At 37.5% G+C, this 23,011-nt stretch overlaps 1 protein-coding gene and 1 pseudogene across 3 annotated transcripts; both read left to right on the top strand.

The window, feature by feature from the left end:
* Positions 1-2,157: 2,157 nt before the first annotated feature.
* LOC127163148 (GTPase IMAP family member 9-like) lies at positions 2,158-9,491 on the top strand (annotated as a pseudogene).
* A 2,063-nt stretch (positions 9,492-11,554) lies between these two features.
* LOC127178468 (sterile alpha motif domain-containing protein 9-like) lies at positions 11,555-22,286 on the top strand. Of its 3 annotated transcripts, none has more exons than XR_007829408.1 (4): positions 11,555-11,858; positions 17,060-17,123; positions 17,343-20,696; positions 21,337-22,286. XR_007829408.1 is itself a non-coding variant. In XM_051131513.1 (4 exons), exons 3-4 carry the CDS (start codon positions 17,376-17,378, stop codon positions 21,532-21,534), a joined length of 705 nt encoding a protein of 234 aa, XP_050987470.1. In that variant the 5' UTR covers positions 11,555-11,858; positions 17,060-17,123; positions 17,343-17,375; the 3' UTR covers positions 21,535-22,286. The 3 variants fall into 3 exon arrangements, 2 of the variants coding, with proteins under 2 accessions (XP_050987470.1, XP_050987350.1); XM_051131513.1 differs by having other exon boundaries at positions 17,343-17,882; XM_051131393.1 differs by having other exon boundaries at positions 17,343-22,286.
* Positions 22,287-23,011: the final 725 nt, after the last annotated feature.

Raw genomic sequence — 23,011 nt, 5'->3', positions numbered from 1 at the left:
AATGATGAAGTGACAGTTGTCAGGGTATGAACCAGACTGAGAGCAGGAGTTAGTGAACCCAAACATGTATTTATTGAACAGGTTGATTATTAGAGCAATGCAGGTGAGTATAGCAATATGCAGACAGAACCATGATGGTGAAAGAAAGAAACGTGAAGCACATACCACAGCTTGGACTGGTAAGTATGCTGGTGATGTCACAATACACACACAGGGACAGGAGGAGATCATGGATGTCCTAGAATCACAACAGCAGTTGACCTCTCCAGAACCAGGAGGACAATGCTTTTGAGATGGAAACAGCCAACCTGCACTTTTTCACTGTGCCATGTCTGAGTGTAGATTGGACCTGGTAGAAGGTTTCGTGGTAGAGGTTGAAGTGTTGAAAGAGTTCCCTGGAAATGAAATCAATGTCTGACCCATGAGGGTGGCGACTGAAACAGAAATATCAGAAACAGTAAGAGTGAAACGCACAACACCTAACCCATGGAATCATTGGACAAATGTAGCTGTAACATGGGTTTGAACCCTTGGTGGTATGTGGTCAGGAGAAGAACAATTACAGCGTTGTTTTAACCACTGTGCATGTTTGTTTGTTTTTTTTTTTAAGATTTCTTTTTGGTGCTTTTTCCCTTTTATTATGATAGGACAGTGGAGAGCAGACAGGAAGTGAAGTGGGAGAGAGAAAGAGAGAGAGGGGAGCAGGATTGGGAAAGGTCCTCGAGCCAGGATTCAAACTCAGGACACCCGCAGTGCAATGGCACTGTATGTCTGCGCACTTGCCCACTAGGCTATCAGCACTGACAATCACTGTGCATGTTGAACATAATTTGAAACTTCCAAATTTAAAAATTTACCTTCAATAAGAAACAAAGTCTCATCTTTCAAATACTGTCCATTTTTCTCTGCCTGTCAATAGCATTAAAGGCCAAGAGGTTGAGAGTCAGGGACAGTTGTGGCCTAATGGCTAGAGAGTTGGACTTGTAACAAAGAGGTTGCAGCTTCAAATCTTGATACAGATAGGGATTGTAGGTGGGGGGAGTGAATGTACAGCGCTCTCTTTCACTTTCAATACCACAGCTGAGGTGAGACCCTTGAACAAGGCACGGAACTCCCAACTGCTCCCTGGGTGTGTGTTTGTTTACTACTCACTGCTGTGCGGGTGGATGGGTGACATGCAGAGCACAAATTCTGAGTATAGGACACCACACTTGGCCACCATTCCTTTCCTAAAAAGCTGAGAACTGTGGAAGTGGAACAAGGCCGGTGGAGTAAATGATAATAAGCTATGTTTATGTTTATGAGTCAGTCTTCCACGAGGAGCTGATGCTTACTTTCATTTTGTAATTAAAGTTTTGTTAAACTTCACCCGGTTCCTGCCTCTTTCTTCTCTGAACTATGAACTTTGTTACATTGGTGCCGAAACTCGGGAGGAAGGAGGGACACACTGTGGGAGAGCCCTCACCACTGGGGGAAATCTACGGTATTGCATTAAGCAATTTTACAATTTGCAAAGGTTTGTCTGACTGTAATGCACAACCATCTATTCACCTGTTTCTTTCCGTACGAGTGGGCATGGCTATTTGTAAATTTTATGGGTCTGGCTTCCGGTCTCATCAGGAACCAGCTATTTTTAGCTGTACAAAACAGCTGATTTGCTGCTTGCTTTTGCAAACTGGTGTGTCTTACCATGTTATTGTATATAATGTATTATCTTAATTATGAGCACACTGGCTTGTAGTGCAAACAGTTTTACCATTTACTTCATGTTGTTATTCTTCTTTTTATTTCCCTATAGTGGATAATGAACCGGAAGTCTCATAGGCTTACATAGGCTTACTTCCGTGTTGAAAAAAAAGGTGGAACAGGGAAGTACTAGACTTCCTATTGCCATGGCTCCATAAAAGGGCAGATATGTAGACTTAATCATTATTTATCTCAGGAAATCAAAATTAAGTCATAGCTTTTATAACTAAATTAAAGTAAACTGAAGGGACAAAGTGATTCTAAGGACAAAATATATCTTGCTCATTACCTCAGCATGCAGTGCTGCATTGTTTGCTTTGGTGGCAGTCAACACCATGTGGCACATGAATAAAAACAAGTCTAGCAGGTTTATTTTCAGTAATGTTTATATAGGAAGAGAGCATATGGAAATGAAACATACAGAGAAAAGGATAACACAGCCTAGAAAAAGAAATTACTTGCTCCCACAATGACAGGTGAGAGAAAATGATTACATTCAGTGAGGTAAGCTTTTGTGTGCAGTTTGATAAATCTTTTTTTAAGTAGAAGAAGAGATAGTGTGATTAGGGAATATGTATAATCAGTAGTATGTAGAATAGCATGAGTTGTCACAGGCCTACAGATGCAGCTTGTACACACTAACTAGAAAATAACAGCATAATAGGGGTGCAAAACCACCAAACCAAGCTTACTGAAATACAAAAAGATAGAAAGGGATAATGGTATAAACTATTTATTTATTTATTTATTTATTTATTTATTTATTTATTGTGTGAAATACTGTAATCATTTTTGAAAGTGTTGCAATCAACTTTAAAAGTAATGCTTTTGTTTATCACCAATGCCTGATTCTTACTCATTTTCATATTTTAAAGCAAGAACAACTTACTTTTGTCAATAGTCATGGAAGCCACTGAACAACAGTCAGATGTGTCAAGGCGCTCAACGTTTGTCATGGGGCTCAACAAGTGGAGAGTACTTGCTATAATGGTAGCCTTAGCTGCAGTATGCATGGTGTACAAGGTGTGTAATAAGAAATTAATTTCATGACAGAACTTTGAGAAACCATACAACCATGGATATATTCCATTTGAGAAATTCTCCCAATGTAAAGTAGTATTCGGTCATCTTAAGGGGAGATTTCAAATCATGACGATTCATAAGGAATCTTAACGCTTTAGTCCAAAGAGAACTGGCAGCAGCAGCATAGAGAACAAGGGGAATTTAAAGCTGCGCAATGCTTCAGACCTACGTTATGTTTATAAGGCATCTTTAGAGAGTTTAATGAATCTTAGATGTGGTTAGTAGTAAAGTAGAAAAGATATGACAGTTAATGGAATGACCATGACCATGTTAGATTACATATAAAAAGAGATACAATATTACTAAATCACATTTATTTTTTAAATAAATATTACAACAAAAGTCCATCACCTAATTGGAGTTTTGAATATTACAAATTATAATTACATTTATATATTTGAAAGTAATTGTTATACTTACTCAAATAAACTATTGTATTATAACTGCATGACTGTGCATCCAGGCAATTAAATGCTGAAAACAATAATATAATGTGATGTGAAACAATGTATAATATTCTGTACTTTCATGCAGAAATGTGAGCAACAAATCCACAATTCAAGTGATTTAGGTACTGTGCTTTTATTTCTTAAAAAACGGTCTAAAAATATTTCTAGATATAATACATACTTTTATTTATACTTTTTATGTATACAAGGGCTAAATAATGTAATTCTTATTAATCATTCAGGTGAAGAGCTCCGGATTCTTTTGGTTGGAATGACAGGTGCGGGAAGAAGCGCAACAGGAAACACCATCCTGGGAAAAAATGTTTTTAAATCCGAGATATCCTCCTCCTCTGTGACTAAACAATGTGAAAAATCTTATGCAACAGTTAATGGAAGAAAAATATTTGTTATTGACACCCCAGGTCTGTTTGACACCAGCCTAACTGCAGATGAAGTGATTGATAGAATTAAGCAGTGCATTTTGTTTTCTGCTCCTGGTCCACATGTCTTCTTAGTTGTGATTCAGCTGGGCAGATTCACAGATAAAGATGCAGAAGCTGTTAGGGTCATTCAAAACATTTTTGGTGAGGAATCCTCCACATACACCATTGCACTGTTCACTCATGGAGATCGACTAGAGGGCAAAAACATTCACACATTTCTGCGGAACAGCCCAAAATTGGTCAATTTCATTAAAACGTGTTTAATAACAAAGAAAAAAATCCACAACAGGTCGTTCAGTTGTTTGAACAAATTGACAAAATAGTCACTAGAAATGGTGGGCAACATTACACCAATGAAATCCTTGACACTGTAGAGAAAGCGATTGAGGCGGAAAAATTTCACATCCTAAAAGAGCAAGAGGAGCAGAAACAGAATGATATAAAAGCCCTGAGGGTTAAACTTGAAGGCGAAGCTTTTGAAAAAGCAAAAGAGCAATTGGAAAATAAGTATGAACAGGAAGCACGATGGCAAGCTGAGAAAAACATTATTCATATTTGCAATGGTAGGTTCTCTTTTCTTAATCATGTATATAAGAAACTTTTTCTTCAATAAGTTTAAAATCAATAGCCCCAAAGAAACTTGAATCTTGAAATAAGTAAGAAAAACATTTCACTCATATTTTATGTGGAATCACATGCATTGACAACTTAGATATTTGAATTGATTTAACTTAAAATTGTAAGGCAGCTGGGTAACAAACCCAGCTTTTAAGTTTAACAAAAATTTTTAGTTTAGTGAACACAAATATCTAAGTTTTCACTTAGTACAACTTAACATTTCAAGTTGACCAAATTAAAATTTTAAGGCAGCAAGAGCAAGGTAACAAATTATTTTAAGTTGACTCAACAAATTGTGTTTTATTGTTGTTGTTGTTTTTTTTTTTTTTGTTTTTTTTTAACAGCGTACTACTTATTTAGTAAATGTTTTATAATGTTTCATACCCCTTCTATCTGAGGGTTGTCCCCCCTAAAAATATAATTACAAGCGACTGTGTATTATCCTTTACCGATAAACACGATCGACACGAGTCCGGTGGGAAAATTCTTTAGTAGTTATGTGCAAGTAATTTAGGCTGTCAAGGCTATTTTATTCACTTTAAACATCGAGTGAAGTGATTCATCAGATATCATCAAAAAATGATGATATCCAATGTATTTTTCTATGGGCGAATTATAAGGTTAGTTTACCTTAGCTTGCCATGCACAAACTAACACTGCGAGAAGTCTGTGTGTGAACTGATATTAGTAGTGTTGGGTTCGAGTCCACCTAAGTCGAGTCCGAGTCGAGTCCGAGTCTTTAACCAGTCGAGTCCGAGACGAGTCCGAGTCCAAAATGGGCCGAGTCGGACTCAAGTCCGAGTCCCAAAGGGCAGAGTCCGAGTCGAGTCCGTCCGAGTCCAAGCAAACACTACTGTTTGTCAGTATCTTAACATTGTTTTAACCCAGGGGTGCCCAAACTCGGTCCTGGAGGGAGGTGTCCTACAAATTTTAGCTCCAGCCCCAATTAAACACACCTGAACCAGCTAATCATGCTTATACTAGGCATACTAGAAACCCCCTGGTAGGTGTGTTGAGGCAAGCTGGAGCTAAACCAAGGACCAGGACTGAGTTTGGGCACCTCTGATTTTAACCTTTACAACTAGAAAAATGCAATGTAAGTTGAAATGTAAGAAAAGCAAACCTCTAGTGGATCTTGCCATTTTGATTTTTGATTTTTAATTTTTTGATAATTAGTGGCCATGCTCTGTTTCGCAAACTTAAAGTCATGCAACAGAAGTTATGGCTGATCTATGTAATGTGACATATTTCAGAGTGAAACAGGTTTTAGAATGTGAAAAATTGTAGGGCGGGACTTGACTTTGTTCATCGATGTAGTAAATGTATAAATTCAAGGGTGGGGTAAAGGGGTAAGTATCTTGGTAAATGGGACCTTAAGAGCAGAAAATGCACCTCTTTTATTTCTGATTGTGGCTGTGTGTGTTTTGGGTTGTATATGACTTTTTTTTCTTGAATGAAAATGAGGTTGTGAGGGATAAACTAGTCTTTACAATGGCACACACTGTGTATAAAGCCCTACCTATACTTTCCATAAGTCACAGCAAACTCACACCTGTTTTATTTTTCAATGCATTTATAGTTACATTAATTACAATAAATTACATTATATAAGGAATAATTGATGGTGGGCCATTTAATTATTAGAAAATCATGCACACCCAAGGTGGTTTTGGACCCATAAAAACTGTTGCTGCAAAGATGTTAGAAAATTATTTTTCTTTCAAGCTAGAAACTGCCACCAAAAAGCTAATCAACTAATTTAAGTAAAACATTCTCAAGCTCAAGGCAAGTAAACACTCCAAGTATTACTTACAAGCAAAAGTATTAATACATATTAATCAAAAATACAAATGAAATAATATTTTTTAAAATAGAATCTTTTTTTTTAAAATAGAATTGTAGGTTGTTGTTTTTTTAAGTTTTTTTTATGTAGGTCTATATAAAGGCTATTACAGAAATAGACTACAGACATTTCGTGAAGTAATAAATGTTAAAATAAAACATTGCAAAATATTCACTGTATACATTAAAGATAATTCTTATTACAGTTAATAATTGATTCAGTCAAGAACAGCGAGTGATTTTCTCTTTCTTTTGTTGTTTGATTATTGTTTGACGTGGTCGGATGCTGCAGGTTTACGCTGCTGTCGCTTTAAGATCTGACGCACAGATCAAATATTTTGACGCATCAGTATTTCTCCCAGCTGTTCAGGTTTACTTAAGACAAAACCGACTTCATTTACATGAATAGTCTCCAATACGAGCAATAACAGAACCTATTAGAAGCGAAAGAGAACTCTGTATTCACACACTGACTGAGAGGCGCGTTCTTTGAGCGCGCTTTGAGTGTGTGCGCACATAAACCCATCGGCTTTCAAGTAGCTACTGGACAACACTTTCGTGATAATGCATTGAGTCAGTGACATTTCCGTCAAGTGTCTCTGGACTCGGACGGACTCGGCATATTTTCCATATTTTCGAGTCCGAGTCAAGTCCGAGTAAAAATGCATCCGAGTCTGTGACAAGTCCGAGTCGCCTAAAAATTGTACTCGAGACCGGACTCGAGTCCGAGTACGAGTCCGAGTACCCCAACTCTAGATATTAGACTAATATTATAGACCTACCCATGTGTTGCTCAATATGGTGTTAAGTGGCAGATCATTGGGCTTGCTGCGATCTGAATAAGAGACGTCCTCAGTCCCAGACGAAACCTGAAATACTATGTGGAGGACGCAAAATAATTCAATAATTATATTTGTGTCCCCTTCAAAAATTGATCTTAAGAAATTTTGTTTATTGTCCCCCCCTACTGTTAGATGAAATTTACACCCTTGTGTACAGCATCGTGTACCTTAAAATATATTTGTACTTTACATGTACCTTACGTTGTGGAGCAGAATAGGCTGTAATCTCTCTGTGCTTTTGTTGTATCAGTCAGTGCTTGACTTCTGCATATTAGAACTGGTACATGCTGGTGGTTGTGGGTGAACACTGCCACCTTAAAAAAAAAAAAAAAAAAAAAAAAAAAAAAAATAAAAAAAAAAAACAAACATTTATATTACTGTGTGTCAAGCTCAAAAATACCATAGTAGCCTACATACTGCATGGTTCTTGCTCTGTATTGGAAGTCTTTGGAAGCCATAACACAGGTTGCTTTTTTCTTTTTTCAAGAACATGTTGAAATTAAGTTATTATTCATAAAGTCCTTCCTCTTGCTCTTTGCACAGCACACCTGCAAACTGTGTTCATTCAGGAGGATGTGCAGCATTCAGCACCAAAGACAAAAAGGAGAAGTAGAAACTGTGCTAAAAACATAATTTGCTTTTGTGTGTATTGTTGTACATGCTGAAACTATAATGAGAAATGACTTCTCTCCATGCCACAAAGTGTATTGTTGAGATATACATTCAGGACAGGATTCATACATTATAGGACTTTTTGTAGTCCTCTGATCATGAGCTAGGACTGAATTTGAATGTAAAACAGTGTGAACCAAGACAGTGCACAAAGTGCTGGCAGGATGTGGTGGGTCAGCTGACACTCACACCTCCTCTTTCTGGGCTCATAGCCATACCCTGCTGTTCTGACTGGGGGATTTTTCCAAGAGAAGAAAATTGCGTCATGCAGGGTGGGATTAGTTCACTACGAGTCTGCATTCATTATAGAATGCTTTTTTTTTTTTTTTTTCAGTAAAAGCTTCTTAACTTTTCTGTTTTGTCCATTTTTCAAGCTGTTGTAATATAATCTGCAAAGAAATAAAATTTTACTGTTTTGTAACTTACATGCAGTGGTCAGTTTGTTAAAAAAAAAAAATGTAAAATGTAAAGAGGGGTTGGTGTGGTCACATAGTCAGAGTAGACTTTGAGCATACAAAATTTCTATGGACACTGCAATGGTCATAAAATAAATGCATTTATTATAGCAAGTAAAATGCTGTATAAGAGTTTAGTGGGTTCTGATATATAAAATGTGGATGGCATCCTTAAATCAAGTATATGGCTACTCAGAATGCTGACTTTTTGAGATAATACGTTTGTACCACCGCAGCAAATCACTATTGTAACAAACAGTCCACTGAACAGCAAGTTGTGATGAACCCAAGTGCAGCTTGTATGCACAAAGACACAAAATTGCTTACTCTATCACAGATGAACTGAATTAAATGCAATATTTGTCAAATACACAGACATTTCAAAAGCGTTTTCATGAGCAACAGAAACACTTTTCATATACTGCTTAACACAGCGCCATCTGAACAAGAATAATGTTCAACATAAACATATTCTATTTAAATAGTAATAAAGTTCGGTTATATATGCTTTTATCAGTGTTTTATGACAAACGTAACTCAATATAACATTGCAACTACAGTAAAAACACTTTTATTGTTCTAAAAACACAGATTTGTGGGCATTATCAGACTTGAGGATGTTAGAATAAACCCGAAACACACGTGAACGTTGTCATGAGGTGAATCTGGCCAATCGTGAAACAGCGGTGTCATCATCAGAGCTCCTGCAGCCGCTCTGGAGAAACTGCGCCGGCTGCTCTCGAATCACTATCGCGGTACTTTGATGCCACATGTGACAGTCACAAGGTGTCGGTGCCGTCTCAAGTCGGACAAAGTTTCTAACCAGCATGCACTTTTTCCAAGTCAGAATTTAATCGAGCTGTGCAGCGAACACACCTAATAGCAGGATAACATGAGGGCAAGGGAATCACATGACTAGACAGGAACCATGACAAGGCAAAATATCAAAATAAAACGCATGAAAACAATGAACAAGAAACAAAACCTAAACCCCACTTTACATATATAAGGGTGGCTCCAGATGCCCAAACAAACCCCAAACCCCAACAAGTCCTGGAGGGTAGCAGCACGGAGCTGGAACAGGGGGAGGGATGGAGGGCCAGGCCCGTGAGGGGGAACAGGACCTGGATCATGACATGGATTGTGAAACAATGGAACAGAGAGCACAGAAAGGTTAACAGCGGCCTCTGCGGCCACAACAGGACAAGCAGAGAGATCATGGACGACCTCTTTGACTGTAACAGTGCAGGCAGAGAGTTCATGAACGGCCTTCTTTGCCGTGACAGGACAGGCAAAGAATTCAGGAACAGCTTCCTTGGCTGTGACAGGGCAGACTGTTAGTTCAGAAGTGGGTGCCACCACCTCGGGAGGTTCTGCAGCGGCCGCCACCTCTGGAGGCACTAGAACAGATTCATAAAGTGGAGAGGCCTCTGGGGCAGACTCATGGACAGGAGAGAGGCCACTGGAGTCCAGTCTTCAGCCCGCACACTTAAAATGGCAACTGCCATCACGGGCAGTGCAGTAGACAGTGGAATGTCTGGGCTCAAAAGTTTTGAGACCACTGGGATGTCAGCCGCTCGCACTGAAATCGGTGGTGGGTTGATCACACTGGCAATCAGTCTCATCAGTCCTGGACACTTGGGATGCGGAAATGTTCTGGTGTAGCAGTCATAATATGAGACCTTGGCAAAGTGCTGTGTTCCTCCTCCATGACATCCACAGTGAAAGCAGAGCCACTCAACAATAACGCAAAGTCAATATATCGTTCCAGTGAGCAACAAATCTTACCCCCTGGCAGTCTTGAACGAAGGGGTTCATTTAAACCCTTTTAGATGTCTAAAAAGTGATGGGCGCTTTCGAAGCTCTGCTTCATGAAGCTTCGAAACTTTTGTAAATCGATTGTTTCGAAACAGTGGAGCGTGCATTAAAAACGGCCAAAGTCATGTAATTTCAGTAAACAAGGCTTTATTATGTCATAACTGTTTCGAAACGTTTCAAAAAAATCAGCGTCTATGGTTTTTACCTGATGTCGGATTTCATCAATTTGTATACATTTTAAACAAGACATCTGTGTAATTCAAAGGATTAGAAGTAGTTAATAGTCTCTTACTGGCCTCTACATACAACCTCTCCATAAAACAAACAAAACAAGTTAATATTAATTAACAATGCAAATTAATATAAAATATTTTAAAAACCACGTTATACAGACACTAAATATTTAATAGTATTTTATTATTTTTTAATTGTATTTAATGTACTATGCTTTCAATAAAACATTTGCAATGGGTTTTTAAAAGCTGTTTTTACGCATGTTTTAGCCTGAGTTTTTGTTGCATTTACACACTTTTGACCAGCAGGCACCACTGGTGTGCTATTTCGAGCGCTTCGAAACAGTGAATCATTTTGCGAAGCAATTGGTTCATTTGATTCAAAGCTTCAAAAAGGTTAGTTTCTCCCATCACTAATCCAAACTGACTTGACTTGACTTGAACAGACTCACAGACAACAGGTTACACAGTTCGATACTCAACAAAAGACAAGGGCAGCATGAGGGCTATTTACAGCAAACAATTTAGGTCACATGACACAAACCAACCAATGGGGAACAAGACACTAACTAACAACAAATCAGAACATGACACATAGAACAAAGGAACCAATAGCAGGATAACACGAGGGCAAGGGAATCACATGACTAGACAGTAAATATGACAAAATATCAAAATAAAAGACATGAAAACAATGAACAAGAAACAAAACCCAAACCCCATGTTACAACTATTAAGCGTACTAATTTTTGACCAGGTTTACAACTTTATTAGATGTCACTTTAACAAAGTTATCAATGTGATGTGAATAACTCCAAATATTTAACTGTGGAAAACGCCTGGGCTTTGAATTCTGCACTAGTCACTACTCATGACGTGTTTCCCCAGAACGACTGTTGTAAACACAGCTGGCCTGAAGGGAGACCAATATGTAGAATGACACTGTCACATGCCTTTCTCAATTGTTTCAGATTCATTTGGTTGGAAAGACAAAAGCAGGACCCACCAAAATATTTGCGTCATTCAGCTGGAACAGAAACAAGTGGATAGAACTTCTTCACACAGTCATACAGAGCAGAGTCAAAGTATAAACTTTAATACAATGCTCGTATTACTTAGTTACTAAGAGAGAGGGGGAGAGATTGGCGTCTATGCAGAGCAAAAGTAGGTGTTTCTGACTTTGCGGGTGTTTTCAAACTGCTGCGTGTTTCTAAATCATGCACTGAAAATGATCTCCCTTACATGACCCCACCTCTAAACCTCACCATAACATCAGCCAATCAGTTAACTCCTATTTCTTTTCTGCAGAGACCTATACTTAGAGAGGGAAGGAAGAGGAGAGAGAGACACAAGAGAGAGTGGCCACGAGTGCTAGATAAACTTCCTCAAACACGGGCAGCACCACGAAATCATCAATCTCAGGAAGCTTCCTCACTGCATCTTTGAGATGACCTTCAAAAATGGCTGAGTTCCGTGTTATGGGTTGGAATACGAGGATCATTTTGTATATTGAGAAGCACCAAAAGACTACTTTTTATTCCACGGCCCTTGGAACATCGCATGCAACAAATCTGCCGCCGTCTAACCTCTGCTGAAAAGGCCAGTGCATCCCAACTTCATCCATAACAAAGACGAAGAGAACAACTGGAATGCATCCGTGAGTAACAGACTGAAAAGTAGTCTAACTTACACATAAGTTCTATAAATTATTATCTAGGTTTTGCAGTTGTAGAGGAGACTGGGCAGTGTTTTTAACATGGGGTCAGTAACACCGTCAGTTTGACAAGCAGAAAAGAGCTTTGATGTACACCCACTTACAATTATACACCCCCAACACATTTTTAAGCTTTATAACCTAAAGTAGCCATTTCTCTAGTTTAACTTGATGCTTTGCTTTCATGCTAACTTCACATGCTAAAACCGCTAGCTATGCCATGACTGCTTGGGTGGGGATAGTTAACAGTTAATCAAAAATCTGACAACCAGCCTCTTATGATAAGTCCAATGGGTCAAGTTATTAAATCACATCCTCTGCTGGAGCAAAGTCACGTGAGTTTTTTAAAAAAAATTTATTGCATCAAGGGACTGTCACGGATGTGTGTATGAAGAAGCGCACGAAGACGAGAATTACACGACAGGTCTTTTAATAAATCCAAATAGGTAAATCCAAGAAAGGCAGGTGAACACACATCAGAACAACCTTAAAGGGGTCATCGGATGCTAAGTTTACTTTTTCATGTTGTTTGAACATTAATGTGTGTTGGCAGTGTATGTACAAATCTACCCTATAAAAATCCATGCAGTGGTTTTTAATTAATCTGTAAAAATAATATCCCCTTTATCAAATCGACCCGTTCTTAGATGCCTGTCGGTGTGCCGTCACACCCACAGAGGCCGCTCCCATGATAGTTGATTGACATGAGCTCTTACCTTAGACCAGCTGTCACAGTCCAGTAACTTTCCTTGTTTTGATGCCAGAGCAGGGATGTAAGTTAGACAAGAATATCTCCGATTGAGGTGTTGTGTTGCTGGATGTAATAATGAACATAGTGGTCGTCATTTACTCCCGACATCTGAGCTGCTGAAGATGCAGTAGATTATGTTTGTTTGTGAAGGGAATGCGCCTCCCGATCTACATATATCCATCTATGTTCGCGCGAATCATTCATCATCCAGCTTCACTTACAGCAGAAGTGAGTATAAGCGTTTTTTATGATTCTTTGCGATCGCCTTTCCTTATAACGTGGTAGTTAGGAAGTTTAGCGGCTAAACGTGCCTAAACGCCGCTAAATGCGACTAATGTAAACAAGACCGTCTTTCCACAGAGAGAACAGAGGGGCGGGCTGAGCAGAGCTCATTTGCATTTAAAGGAACAACCCCATAGAATGAGATGATTTTTGCAGAGCTCATTTTGAGAAGGTAAAAAGGGTGTTGTTTTACAAAACCATTGAGAATTTTTAATCAAAGTATATTTAGAGACTTTTCATTAAGACCCTAAAGAATCATATCAAGTTGTGGGAAATGGGCATCCGATGACCCCTTTAAGATCAGACACAGACACAGAACTGAATACAACTTATAAAGGGTGGCTAATGAGGCACAAACAGATGAAGTGAGTTAACTAATTAGGACACAACGAGGGCAGGAAGAACCAAATATGGGCACAGCAGGGAGAAACCAACATAAACAGTCCAACGGGGGTGTGAGAATGGGCAAAACCAACAGAAACAGTCCAAGGGGTGTTACAGGGACTACCGTTTATCAAAGTTAGAGAGACTTAGCACAAAAAGTATTTCATCCATCAGCACCTATGCCATAATGGAATTTAATGTTATGTTTTTAAAGTTCTGTTGGTCATTATGGGTGCTTGATATGCAATCTGGCAGTCTCCCAGGAAATCAAAATGTTGAATCTGACATATGATGCAATATATTTGAAATCACCATGTTAGATTTTTATCAGGGTTTTTTCAGCAGGAAGGGCTGCATTTCTCTAGCATGTTGAAGAGCACATTAAAAGGAGGTTTACGCAGTCTAATGTTCTAAAGAAATCAAACTTTTCATTACTGAATATTTCATTACTGTCTTGCCTTCCTTATAGGCACATCCTATAGGTGTTGTATACATACCCACATTCTCTGTGTTCACAGGAAATTGTAATATTAGCTTAATATTGTGTTGGAGTCCCCTACAACAGGTTTAAATGCATAAAAGGTTAGAAAACACTGTAATTTTCTCAGAATTATACATTTAATATTTGAAACATTTTGGAACAATTTCAAAACAATTAATAGACTACTTGCACAACTACTTCCACATTCTACTTGTTACGGTTCTACTTATTTCCAGTTAGCGTTCAGCACACATACATACAGACAGTTTCTCATGAGAACGCAGATTATTACTACATTTTAGGGCTGGCATTTAAAAAAAAAACAAAAAAACAATCATATTCTCTGCGTTAACATGAATCTTCTTCAACCTGCTGAAATGTTACTATAAATATATTTCCCTTCCATATGCACATTCTGAATAATAAATAAATACATTTCCCACTAACCTGCCGCCTTTTTAAAAAAAAGTATTTTTCTTGTACTGACCATATTTCATACCCGAAAATTAACCATGGTTTTACTCTAGTAAATCTAGTAAAAAAAGTTTTACTCTAGCCATGTTTTTTCCATTTCTATCCATTTGTATACAACACTTTTACTACAAATATCCTACCATCGTTTAACTATGGACAGTGCAGTAAAACCCGAGTTAATCTGTTGTTATATGGTTTAACTTCAATTGCATTTTTGGTTTTATTTGTAAAACCATTTGGCTAATTTGCTTGTATGCGTTGGTGCTCTTATTCCGAGCCCCTACTACTTATTCCATTGTTTAAAATAGCTGAATGAATGTGCGGTAACTGCCTTATTTAACGAAGTTAAACATTTAAATAATTTTTAACAGCAACACGTTGCCAGTGCAACTACTGAATATTTATATTTTGGCATTAGGCTACATACACTATAAGCCTGCTCTGCTCTGATTGGCCAGCTGGCTAAGTCTGTCGTGATTGGTCTTTCCTTATACAATGCAAGCGAATTGTGTCCACAGCTAAAGTTTAGCTGCTAAACTGTAAACATTTCACAAAGCAATAATGGTGGATATGTTAGCCGAGTGCTGACGTGACTAACTGATGAAACAATACAGTTTGCAAACCAAAATATGTCTACATTCTTTATTATTAAACGAAGTAATTAGAACAACAACAGTCTACATTAATCGACACATTGTTAGGAAATAGTGGGTTCACAGCAAATTATCAGAAGCATTTCAGTAAGACAGTAATATCATGCTTTACCTGGAAACCTAAAGCTGCACTAGGTATACATCACATATTAGAACAAAAAAATGATATTTTGAGCACTCAGTTGAAAATGTACTCATAACGTATTAATTATACTTACAGGTTGTGGTTCGGAAATGCTTGTTATTTTAAATAAAGAGGGTACAGACATCTTTCATAGACAAGTGTTTAGCGAATCCGTTGAACTCGCCAAGATTAGAGAAGCAGTCCTTGGTAAAATGATATGCATACAACAAAAGGTTTAAATTGTATTGCTGTGGTATCGTGAAAAAAAAAAAAAAAAAAATTTTTAACCACTGATTCTTCACATCATCTTTTGGCAATGTAAACAAAAACTTGATTTCACAGTGCAGAACATTGCATCTTTTTGACATGATGTAAACAAACTAACTAGCGGAAGTGTTTGTGGGCAGGTCAGACTGTTTGTATTTTGCGGACAGGCGGGGATTATGCTAATGTGTTACCTAGTGACGTATATGAGTAACAGGCAGGGGCGCACTCGCCATTGGGATCACTGGGAAAATTCCTGGTGGCCTGGCAGCCAGTTGGCCCGCTGACCTACAGTTTTTTTTTAATGTTGTTGTTGTTGTTTTTGATGCCCTCCGAATGCACTGAAGTGATTATTTCCGAATTCTAATAAATCTCTAATAAATATTGAATCGGTTAATCTTGACTGGCAACGCGATTCAGTGCGGGTCAGTTACATCTGTAAACAGACTATTGTAGTTTTGTCTTTGTTTACTTAGTTAAGCATTAAACTGCTAGCAAATGTTAGCAGTAGCAGTCAATTACTGCAAAATTAACAGAAGGACATAATTACTATTGTAAAGAGTAGGAATTTAACTGACAAATACATCGTTTTAAAACAGGTTTAGACAACACCACAGCTGAACTGTGGTTTTCCTCGAAAAATAAAAGCAAAAAGCATGGTTACTATATTTAAATCATGGTGACCACAGATTAATAATGGTTTTGCTACACTATATAGTTTCACCATGGTATCTGTAGCAAAACTAGTTATACACATGGTAATCAATCTGCCAAAAAACATGGTTACTATACTTTTACCATAGGCCTAATAATACCATGGTTAATTTTCCCTATGACAAAACATGACCCATGATAATGCAAAAACATGTTCAGTTTTAAGATTATTCTATGAAGATATTCTATAAAATATTCAAGATGGAGCTATTATTGTACTAATTTTGACATTTAGGCAATAGAAAGCAATTACACATTGTCCTAATGCAATACTTAAATTTTTCTAAAATAAATGGCCTATACTATGTGCAATCAAATTACAATGGGGTAGTTGTTTTGCAACAAGGTGGAGATGTGTTTATGAAAAAGTGACACATACAAGAAAATTTGTGAAAAAAGTGAACACACACATGAGAGATGTCAGGGAAAATGAAGTGACTAAAAAGGAAATTGGAGGTTCAAGCGACAACCTAAGCAATTATTTGATAAGAATAGTAATACTACATTTTATTTGCATTTTTAATAATATTTTACGTTTTTTTTTTTTTTTTTTTTTTTAATTAACTATTTTAAATAATTAAATAAATAATTGTTTTGCGTGGCCCCAGCCTAGGGGTTTAAACTTTTTTTTATGTCATGATGATAGTGGGCATACCAAAAATATTGTTGTCCATGGTTTCAAAATTTGTTGTGGGTGTATGGGATGGCCTGGATGAGTGTGAGGTTTACAAGCCTGAAAATGTGTTGATTAACAACATAACAGCAGTCACAAGTCACAACAGCAGACTGTTTACATTGAAGGATAGCTACGTTACAAACTGCAAAAAAAAAAAAAATATATATATATATTTTTTTTTTTTCAAAACCCATATTATTAAAAGGAAATTTACAACCGTTTTTTAGGCAAATAAACAAAAACACAAAAACAAACAAACAAAAACCCTTGTGTTTAGAAATAGCAGATCTTCCCACCATGTGGAAAAGCTCATATCTGCATTATATTTTGTGCTTTTTCAGGTGGATTTGGGTGGAAGGGAATGACTGAATAAGAGCAATGTAGCAAGGAGAACCATCAGAAAAGGTATCATAATTTTGTTTGTGTTAATTCTATTTTCATTTAAAAAATAATTAATATTCCAATTCAGATGGAAAATTTGTCTTTGAAACTTTGAAATATCAAAGATTATAAAATCATTGGCTGTTCACACAAGTATTTAACTTAGTATTTCAGTTATTCAGACTTTGTCTTTTTAAAAAATAAAAATTCTCAATGTCAATTTTTACATTGTTATCTTTTCAGCATATAGAATGTTCCAAAGACAAGCTGAATAATATGGATGACTGGACAAAAGATGATGTCTGTGAGTGGCTTATCAAGAAGAAAGTCCCTGAGCAGTATGCTAAGATTCTTTACAATCAGGATGTTTATGGAGCCTCTCTAATTCATTTTGACAAACAAGACCTCCTAGAAAGTGGTTTACCACGTGGACCTGCAGTTCACATCTATAAAATAGTGGCTGAGTTCAAAACATCCTCAGAAAACTTAAAGGACAGTGCCATACCCAAGGACACAGATGCATCAACAGGGACCTCTGCAGTACAGGATTTCCATCAAGAAAAAGAAGCAGCTGAAACTACTACCACTGGATCTGCTGAACTTGAGACACCAGCACAAATCAGTATTGAAGAAAACAGGGATAGTTTACCAAGGGTGAAGACATGGTCATCCTCCTCAGAAGACAAACCCAAATATACAAGCAGTGAAGGGAAGCCTTTTGAAGATGAGAATGTTCCACCATTGGAGGGATGGGATGATGGCATGTACACCAAAGAAGACGAGGCAAGTGGTGCACAATCACTAGCTTTACCTTTGACACAATCCATAAAACAAACAAATAATGTGGGCAGTGAGACCAAAGCACACCTGATTGACTCAGAGAACCCAGAGGACATGCCAGTGAACTCTGTATTTCAATACTGTGTGCCTCGTCCTTTTGATGAAAACAGTGAAACATTTGAATACATACAAAATGACATACTTCCACCTGAGACTGGTCCGATCAATCTTATTGACCCTTGCCATGAGTACAAAGCCTTGACAAACACAGAGAATGCTTTAGAAGAGGACGTCTTCAAAAAATTCAGAGATGAGACATTCTGGTTTGCTGCAGCATGCATGAATTCTCGAACAAATGGAACTATTCATTTTGGTGTTGGAGATGAGCCACTGTACAAACATGGACAAATTATTGGACTAGAGGTGCCATCTCGCAAAAAATATGTAGACGAATTTGATAATGGTCTGAAGGAGCACTTCAGGGGAAAAAGTAATATTGTGATGACGTGCATTAGGCCTCCCAAGTTTGTTAAGGTAAAATGTCCAGATAACAAGGACAAGTGGGTTATTGAGATTGATATCGTCCCAAAGTATAAATTAACTCAGAAGAAACAATTTTACACTACATTAGACAAAAAGAAAAGAAAGTCAAAATGCCTTTTTATTCGCTCTGGCGCAAACACCGTGAATTATTTTCCAGAAAATAATCGTAAGATTTGTAAGCAAAACTTGAAGAATTTACAAGAAAATATAGAATTATGGGCTTCAGCTAGACAGTTAGCTGAAGAGCACATAGCTCAGAGGCCAGGGTCAGTGGTGTCTTGAGCCCCTGCCCCGTTAACGGTAGGGATGGGCGATATCTTATTGTTTGCGATATACTGGAAAATAAAATAAAAATCTTCCCCAGGATAAGAATTAGTCTTCCCGCGATGAAGTCTATAGTAGCACGTGCGATACAGTTTTGCATGTATATGAGCCTGTTTACAAACCTGTTGTCCAACAAAGATATCATTTATCTCTTATCTATTTCTAGCTTTTTCTCTAAATTAACTTAATAACACAGTCGAGTGTTTGAACCTTTGATCAGACGTGGCTTCATATCACTGAATGAGGCAGTAATTTTATAGTATTATACAAGCTAAGTTGAATAGCATTTCATTATAAATATACTTTATCCTTATAAAAATACCCAAGATTGCTTGAAGAACACAGACAAACCATATATTGTAGCAAATGTGTGTTTATTGTCAAGTTTCCACAGTTAAAATGTCTCTGCGTTCTATTCAGCTACAGCGATACCTTGATTAGATATCTTATGGAGCGTCAACAGTACTATAATTTCGTCGTCAGAAAATTCATTTCGTTGTACGTGTGTACTCAGTTATGCTCTATTTTGGGTAAAAATAGAAAAGATAATACTTTTCTCTAAAGAAACAGGATTCCCTGAATTATCGTCATTGATATTGTTATCGCAATAATACCAGAAATTATCGTGATAAATTTTTAAGACCATATTGCCCATCCCTAATTAACAGCAGTGTTACAATGCCCTCTTGGTCCTACTGAGGTGCCCCCACCCATGATTTCTTCTACTATGATTTCTTGATATTTTTTGCCAGTTATTGATTTTGTTAATATTTAAAATCAGGGAAAAAAATGTCATGTGACACACACAGTGCACAGGGCAACTCAGGGAGCAATTGGGGCTTTGGTGCTTTTCTCAAGGGTCTCACCTTAGTCGTGGTATTCAAGGTGGAAGAGAGCGCTGGTCAGTCTCTCCCCCTACCTATAATCACTGCCAGTACAGAGACTCAACCCCTTCAGTTTACAAATCGACACTCTTGCCACGACTGCCTAACACAACTGAGATGAAGGAATGCCTTCCCACAAGTAAATATCTAATGACTATGCACCAAATTTAGGGGCGTTTAATAAAAATAACTGTGTGCAAGCATTGTTTTACATGTGTCATTTCCTCAAATGGAACCACTGCCAACATGACTGCACATCTGCCGCGGGATCACCTAGCAATATCACTGTCTGAAAGCCGGATAGCAGAGAAGCTAATACAGTCTTCCAAAAAGTATTAATTGCCAAAGACTTGCAGCTATTTTCATTTACTGAGATTACAAACTACCGTCTCGCACGTTTTTTTATGCTCTGCTCTTAGATGACCTGGCAAAAGCACAGAGCCTTGTTCTGGCTATATGGATAGTTGGGCATTGCATGCAACAGAGAATGATCTCACTGTGACTGTTCACAACATGCCAGATTGGGAAATAAAAAGTGCAGTACTCCAAACCTGTCTCCTTATGTGGAAGTCATATAAGCGCTCATTTGGCAGAAGAGTTGACAAATGCTGTGAAATGTGGAAGTTGGGGAGGTCAAACATGTTACTCCAAGTAACCACAGATAATGCTGTAAATATTGTGAATGCAATCCATGAGGCTGATGGGCTAGGGCATCTACCAGAGATGGGTTGCTTGACTTTTTTCACAGAAGTACCACAGACCACCATATTTTGATGTGAAGCAGACACAAGTTATTCCATGATGTTCCAACCCGGTTGGATGGCCTGCCATTTTTTCTGCCTTATACTGGACAAAGATCTGAAGGTGTCTGTCAAGAACATAGCAATGTTGAATGACTGTGAACAAAAACTGGCAGAAGAACTTACTCAGGTCCTCAAACCACTGAAAACACTGACAGCTCTCATGATCGGTGAAGCATTATATCGATGATCCTCCTCAGAAAAAGATGACTGACCCTGACCCTGATCTTCATGATTACCTCCAGCCAACAACATTAGGATATTAAGTAAAGATCATGTTCCATGAAGATATTTTGTACATTTCCTACTGTAAATATATAAAAACATAATTTTTAATTAGTAGAAAACTAACTAAAGAAAACTTTATTTGGACAACTATAAAGGCGATTTTCTCAATATTTACATTTTTTTTTTTTTGAACCCTCAGATTCCAGATTTTCAAACAGTTGTATCTCGGCCAAATATTGTCCTATTCTAAGAAACCATATACAATCAATGAAAAGGCTTATTTATTCAGCTTTCAGTGGATGCATAAATCTCAATTTCAAAAAATTGACCCTTATGACTGGTTTTGTGGTCCAGGGTCACATATCCCTGTTGAAAAAAAAAAAACAGCATAAGCTGGTTAGGTATGTTTTGAAGCATGGCTGCTGGTTTGAGCTGGATTAAGCTGGTCCTTAGCTGGTCCTGTGCAACAAGCTCCTGCTTAAGACCAGTTTAGGACCAGCACATGACCAGCTTAAACCAGCTAAAACCAGTAGCCATGCTCCAAACCAGTATATGCTGTTTTTTTTTTCAACATGGATGTAATTTTTAAATGTTATACTGGAGATGGCTATGGTTCTAAACTGTGCATGCAGGTGTTTGCAGCAATTATACTCAGTGATCTTTCCCTTTGATACACAGCACAGAATCCTGTGCCCTCCACAGATGAAGAAAATCCATCTTCTTTCCCTCCCAAGCAGAAGACCACAGTGTCATTGGTATTTGGGGAGCTTTTCAGAACTGAGGAACAACAGACAGGGTCCTTTCACTGAGGAGGAAGTCATCACATACAAGTTTGCAGACTGTGTTTATGTGGATGCGGATCCATTCATGTGCTAGGAAACAAATGATTGTAAGTTTTTCCATGTGGCAAAAATTGCACAATGACACCTCTGTGTCCAAGGTACCTCTTGCGAGTGAAGTGTAAACCACTCTCATCTTGCTGCTGAGAATGCTGACGGGATTCTTTTTCTTTTTTTTTTTTTTTTTTTTTTTTTGTAAAAAAAGACCCTCAAAGTACAGGAATAGATAGATGACCTAAGTGAAATTGCACGGTACATTCTGAATGAAGGCTGAATCTATTTAAAAAAATGTAAAATAAACATGTAAATTTCTCGAGAAATTTACGTTTATTTTAATAATTTTTAGAATTCATGATACCATTGAGTTGTATATGACATACCAAGTATTAATTTTTCTGTATTCAATTGCATTAAAAATAGTATTTATTTTTCTTATGCAATTACTGTTTCTGTCCCCTAAGTATAGATGTGCCAAGCCATCAGAATGATAACTTTATAGTTGCATCCCTAGTATGATTTCTCGTAAAGGTCTTTTTATGTATAGAAACACTTTGATAGCATAATACCTCATGCTGCTCATCCTCATGTGCTATTCAAATAGTTAGAGTAGGTTAACTAGAGACCATAACTTGCCTTTTCACATTTTTATTCTTCAGAGGTCTTCCTCAGCCAGAGTGTTTTTTTTAATGTTCTTTGATTTGATGCCTCTCCCCTTGATTGTTCTGAACCTCATTTTTCTTTTATTGCTGTGTTGTTAATATGAATAAATATATTTATTTTTGCACTGTACCGTCAGCGTTCACTGTAGTTTTTGTCCTGGCACATACATAATAATTTCTTCTTAAACTCCTCCAAATGAGAGATAAGGACGCCCTGAACCCTGATCACATTTTTTTTATGATCCAAGTCACTGAATATTGAGCATCTGCCAATACTGACTCCCAATCCAATAATTATCAAACACCATCATCCAATATACTATAAAGCACATATCGGACTGACCTTAATTTAAAACAATTTGTGGACAGCATGTCAACAATACATTCATATTCCATGCTCTGTCCCTTTAATTTGTTATTTAGACACAGTTCTTCTATGACACTTTTGACACCAATTTTAATAAATATTGACTTCTAAAAGTAAAATAAAAGACAAACCAAAGTATTTAAGTTGGTCAGTTAAGACTTTGGAACTCTTTTCTTTGTACTTTCGTCAAGTAAATAAAAGTTAAGGAGATTGAACAAATCAATTCTTGATTTTATTCCGTTTTACAAAATGTCCAAGTTCCCTCCCCTGCATGGTGAAAAAAACAGCATATACTGGTAGGTGTGTTTTGATGCTGGAATGCTGGTTAGGTAGGTTTTGATGCTGGTTTAAGCTGGTCCGTTGCTGGTTTATGCTGGTCCTTAGCTGGTTTAAGCTGGTTCTTTGCTGGTTTTTGCTGGTCATGTTGCTGGTCAAGGACCAGCATGAACCAGCAAAGGACCAGCATGAGCCAGCAAAAGACCAGCATG

This window comes from Labeo rohita, chromosome 1 (genome assembly GCF_022985175.1).
Source record: "Labeo rohita strain BAU-BD-2019 chromosome 1, IGBB_LRoh.1.0, whole genome shotgun sequence".
Taxonomy (NCBI): domain Eukaryota; kingdom Metazoa; phylum Chordata; class Actinopteri; order Cypriniformes; family Cyprinidae; genus Labeo; species Labeo rohita.
This window is presented reverse-complemented; position numbering and strand designations above follow the sequence as displayed.

What these genes read in the sequence shown, in the direction of transcription:
- LOC127178468 (XM_051131393.1), top strand. Translation starts at nt 17,376, where the DNA reads ATGGATGACTGGACAAAAGATGATGTCTGTGAGTGGCTTATCAAGAAG.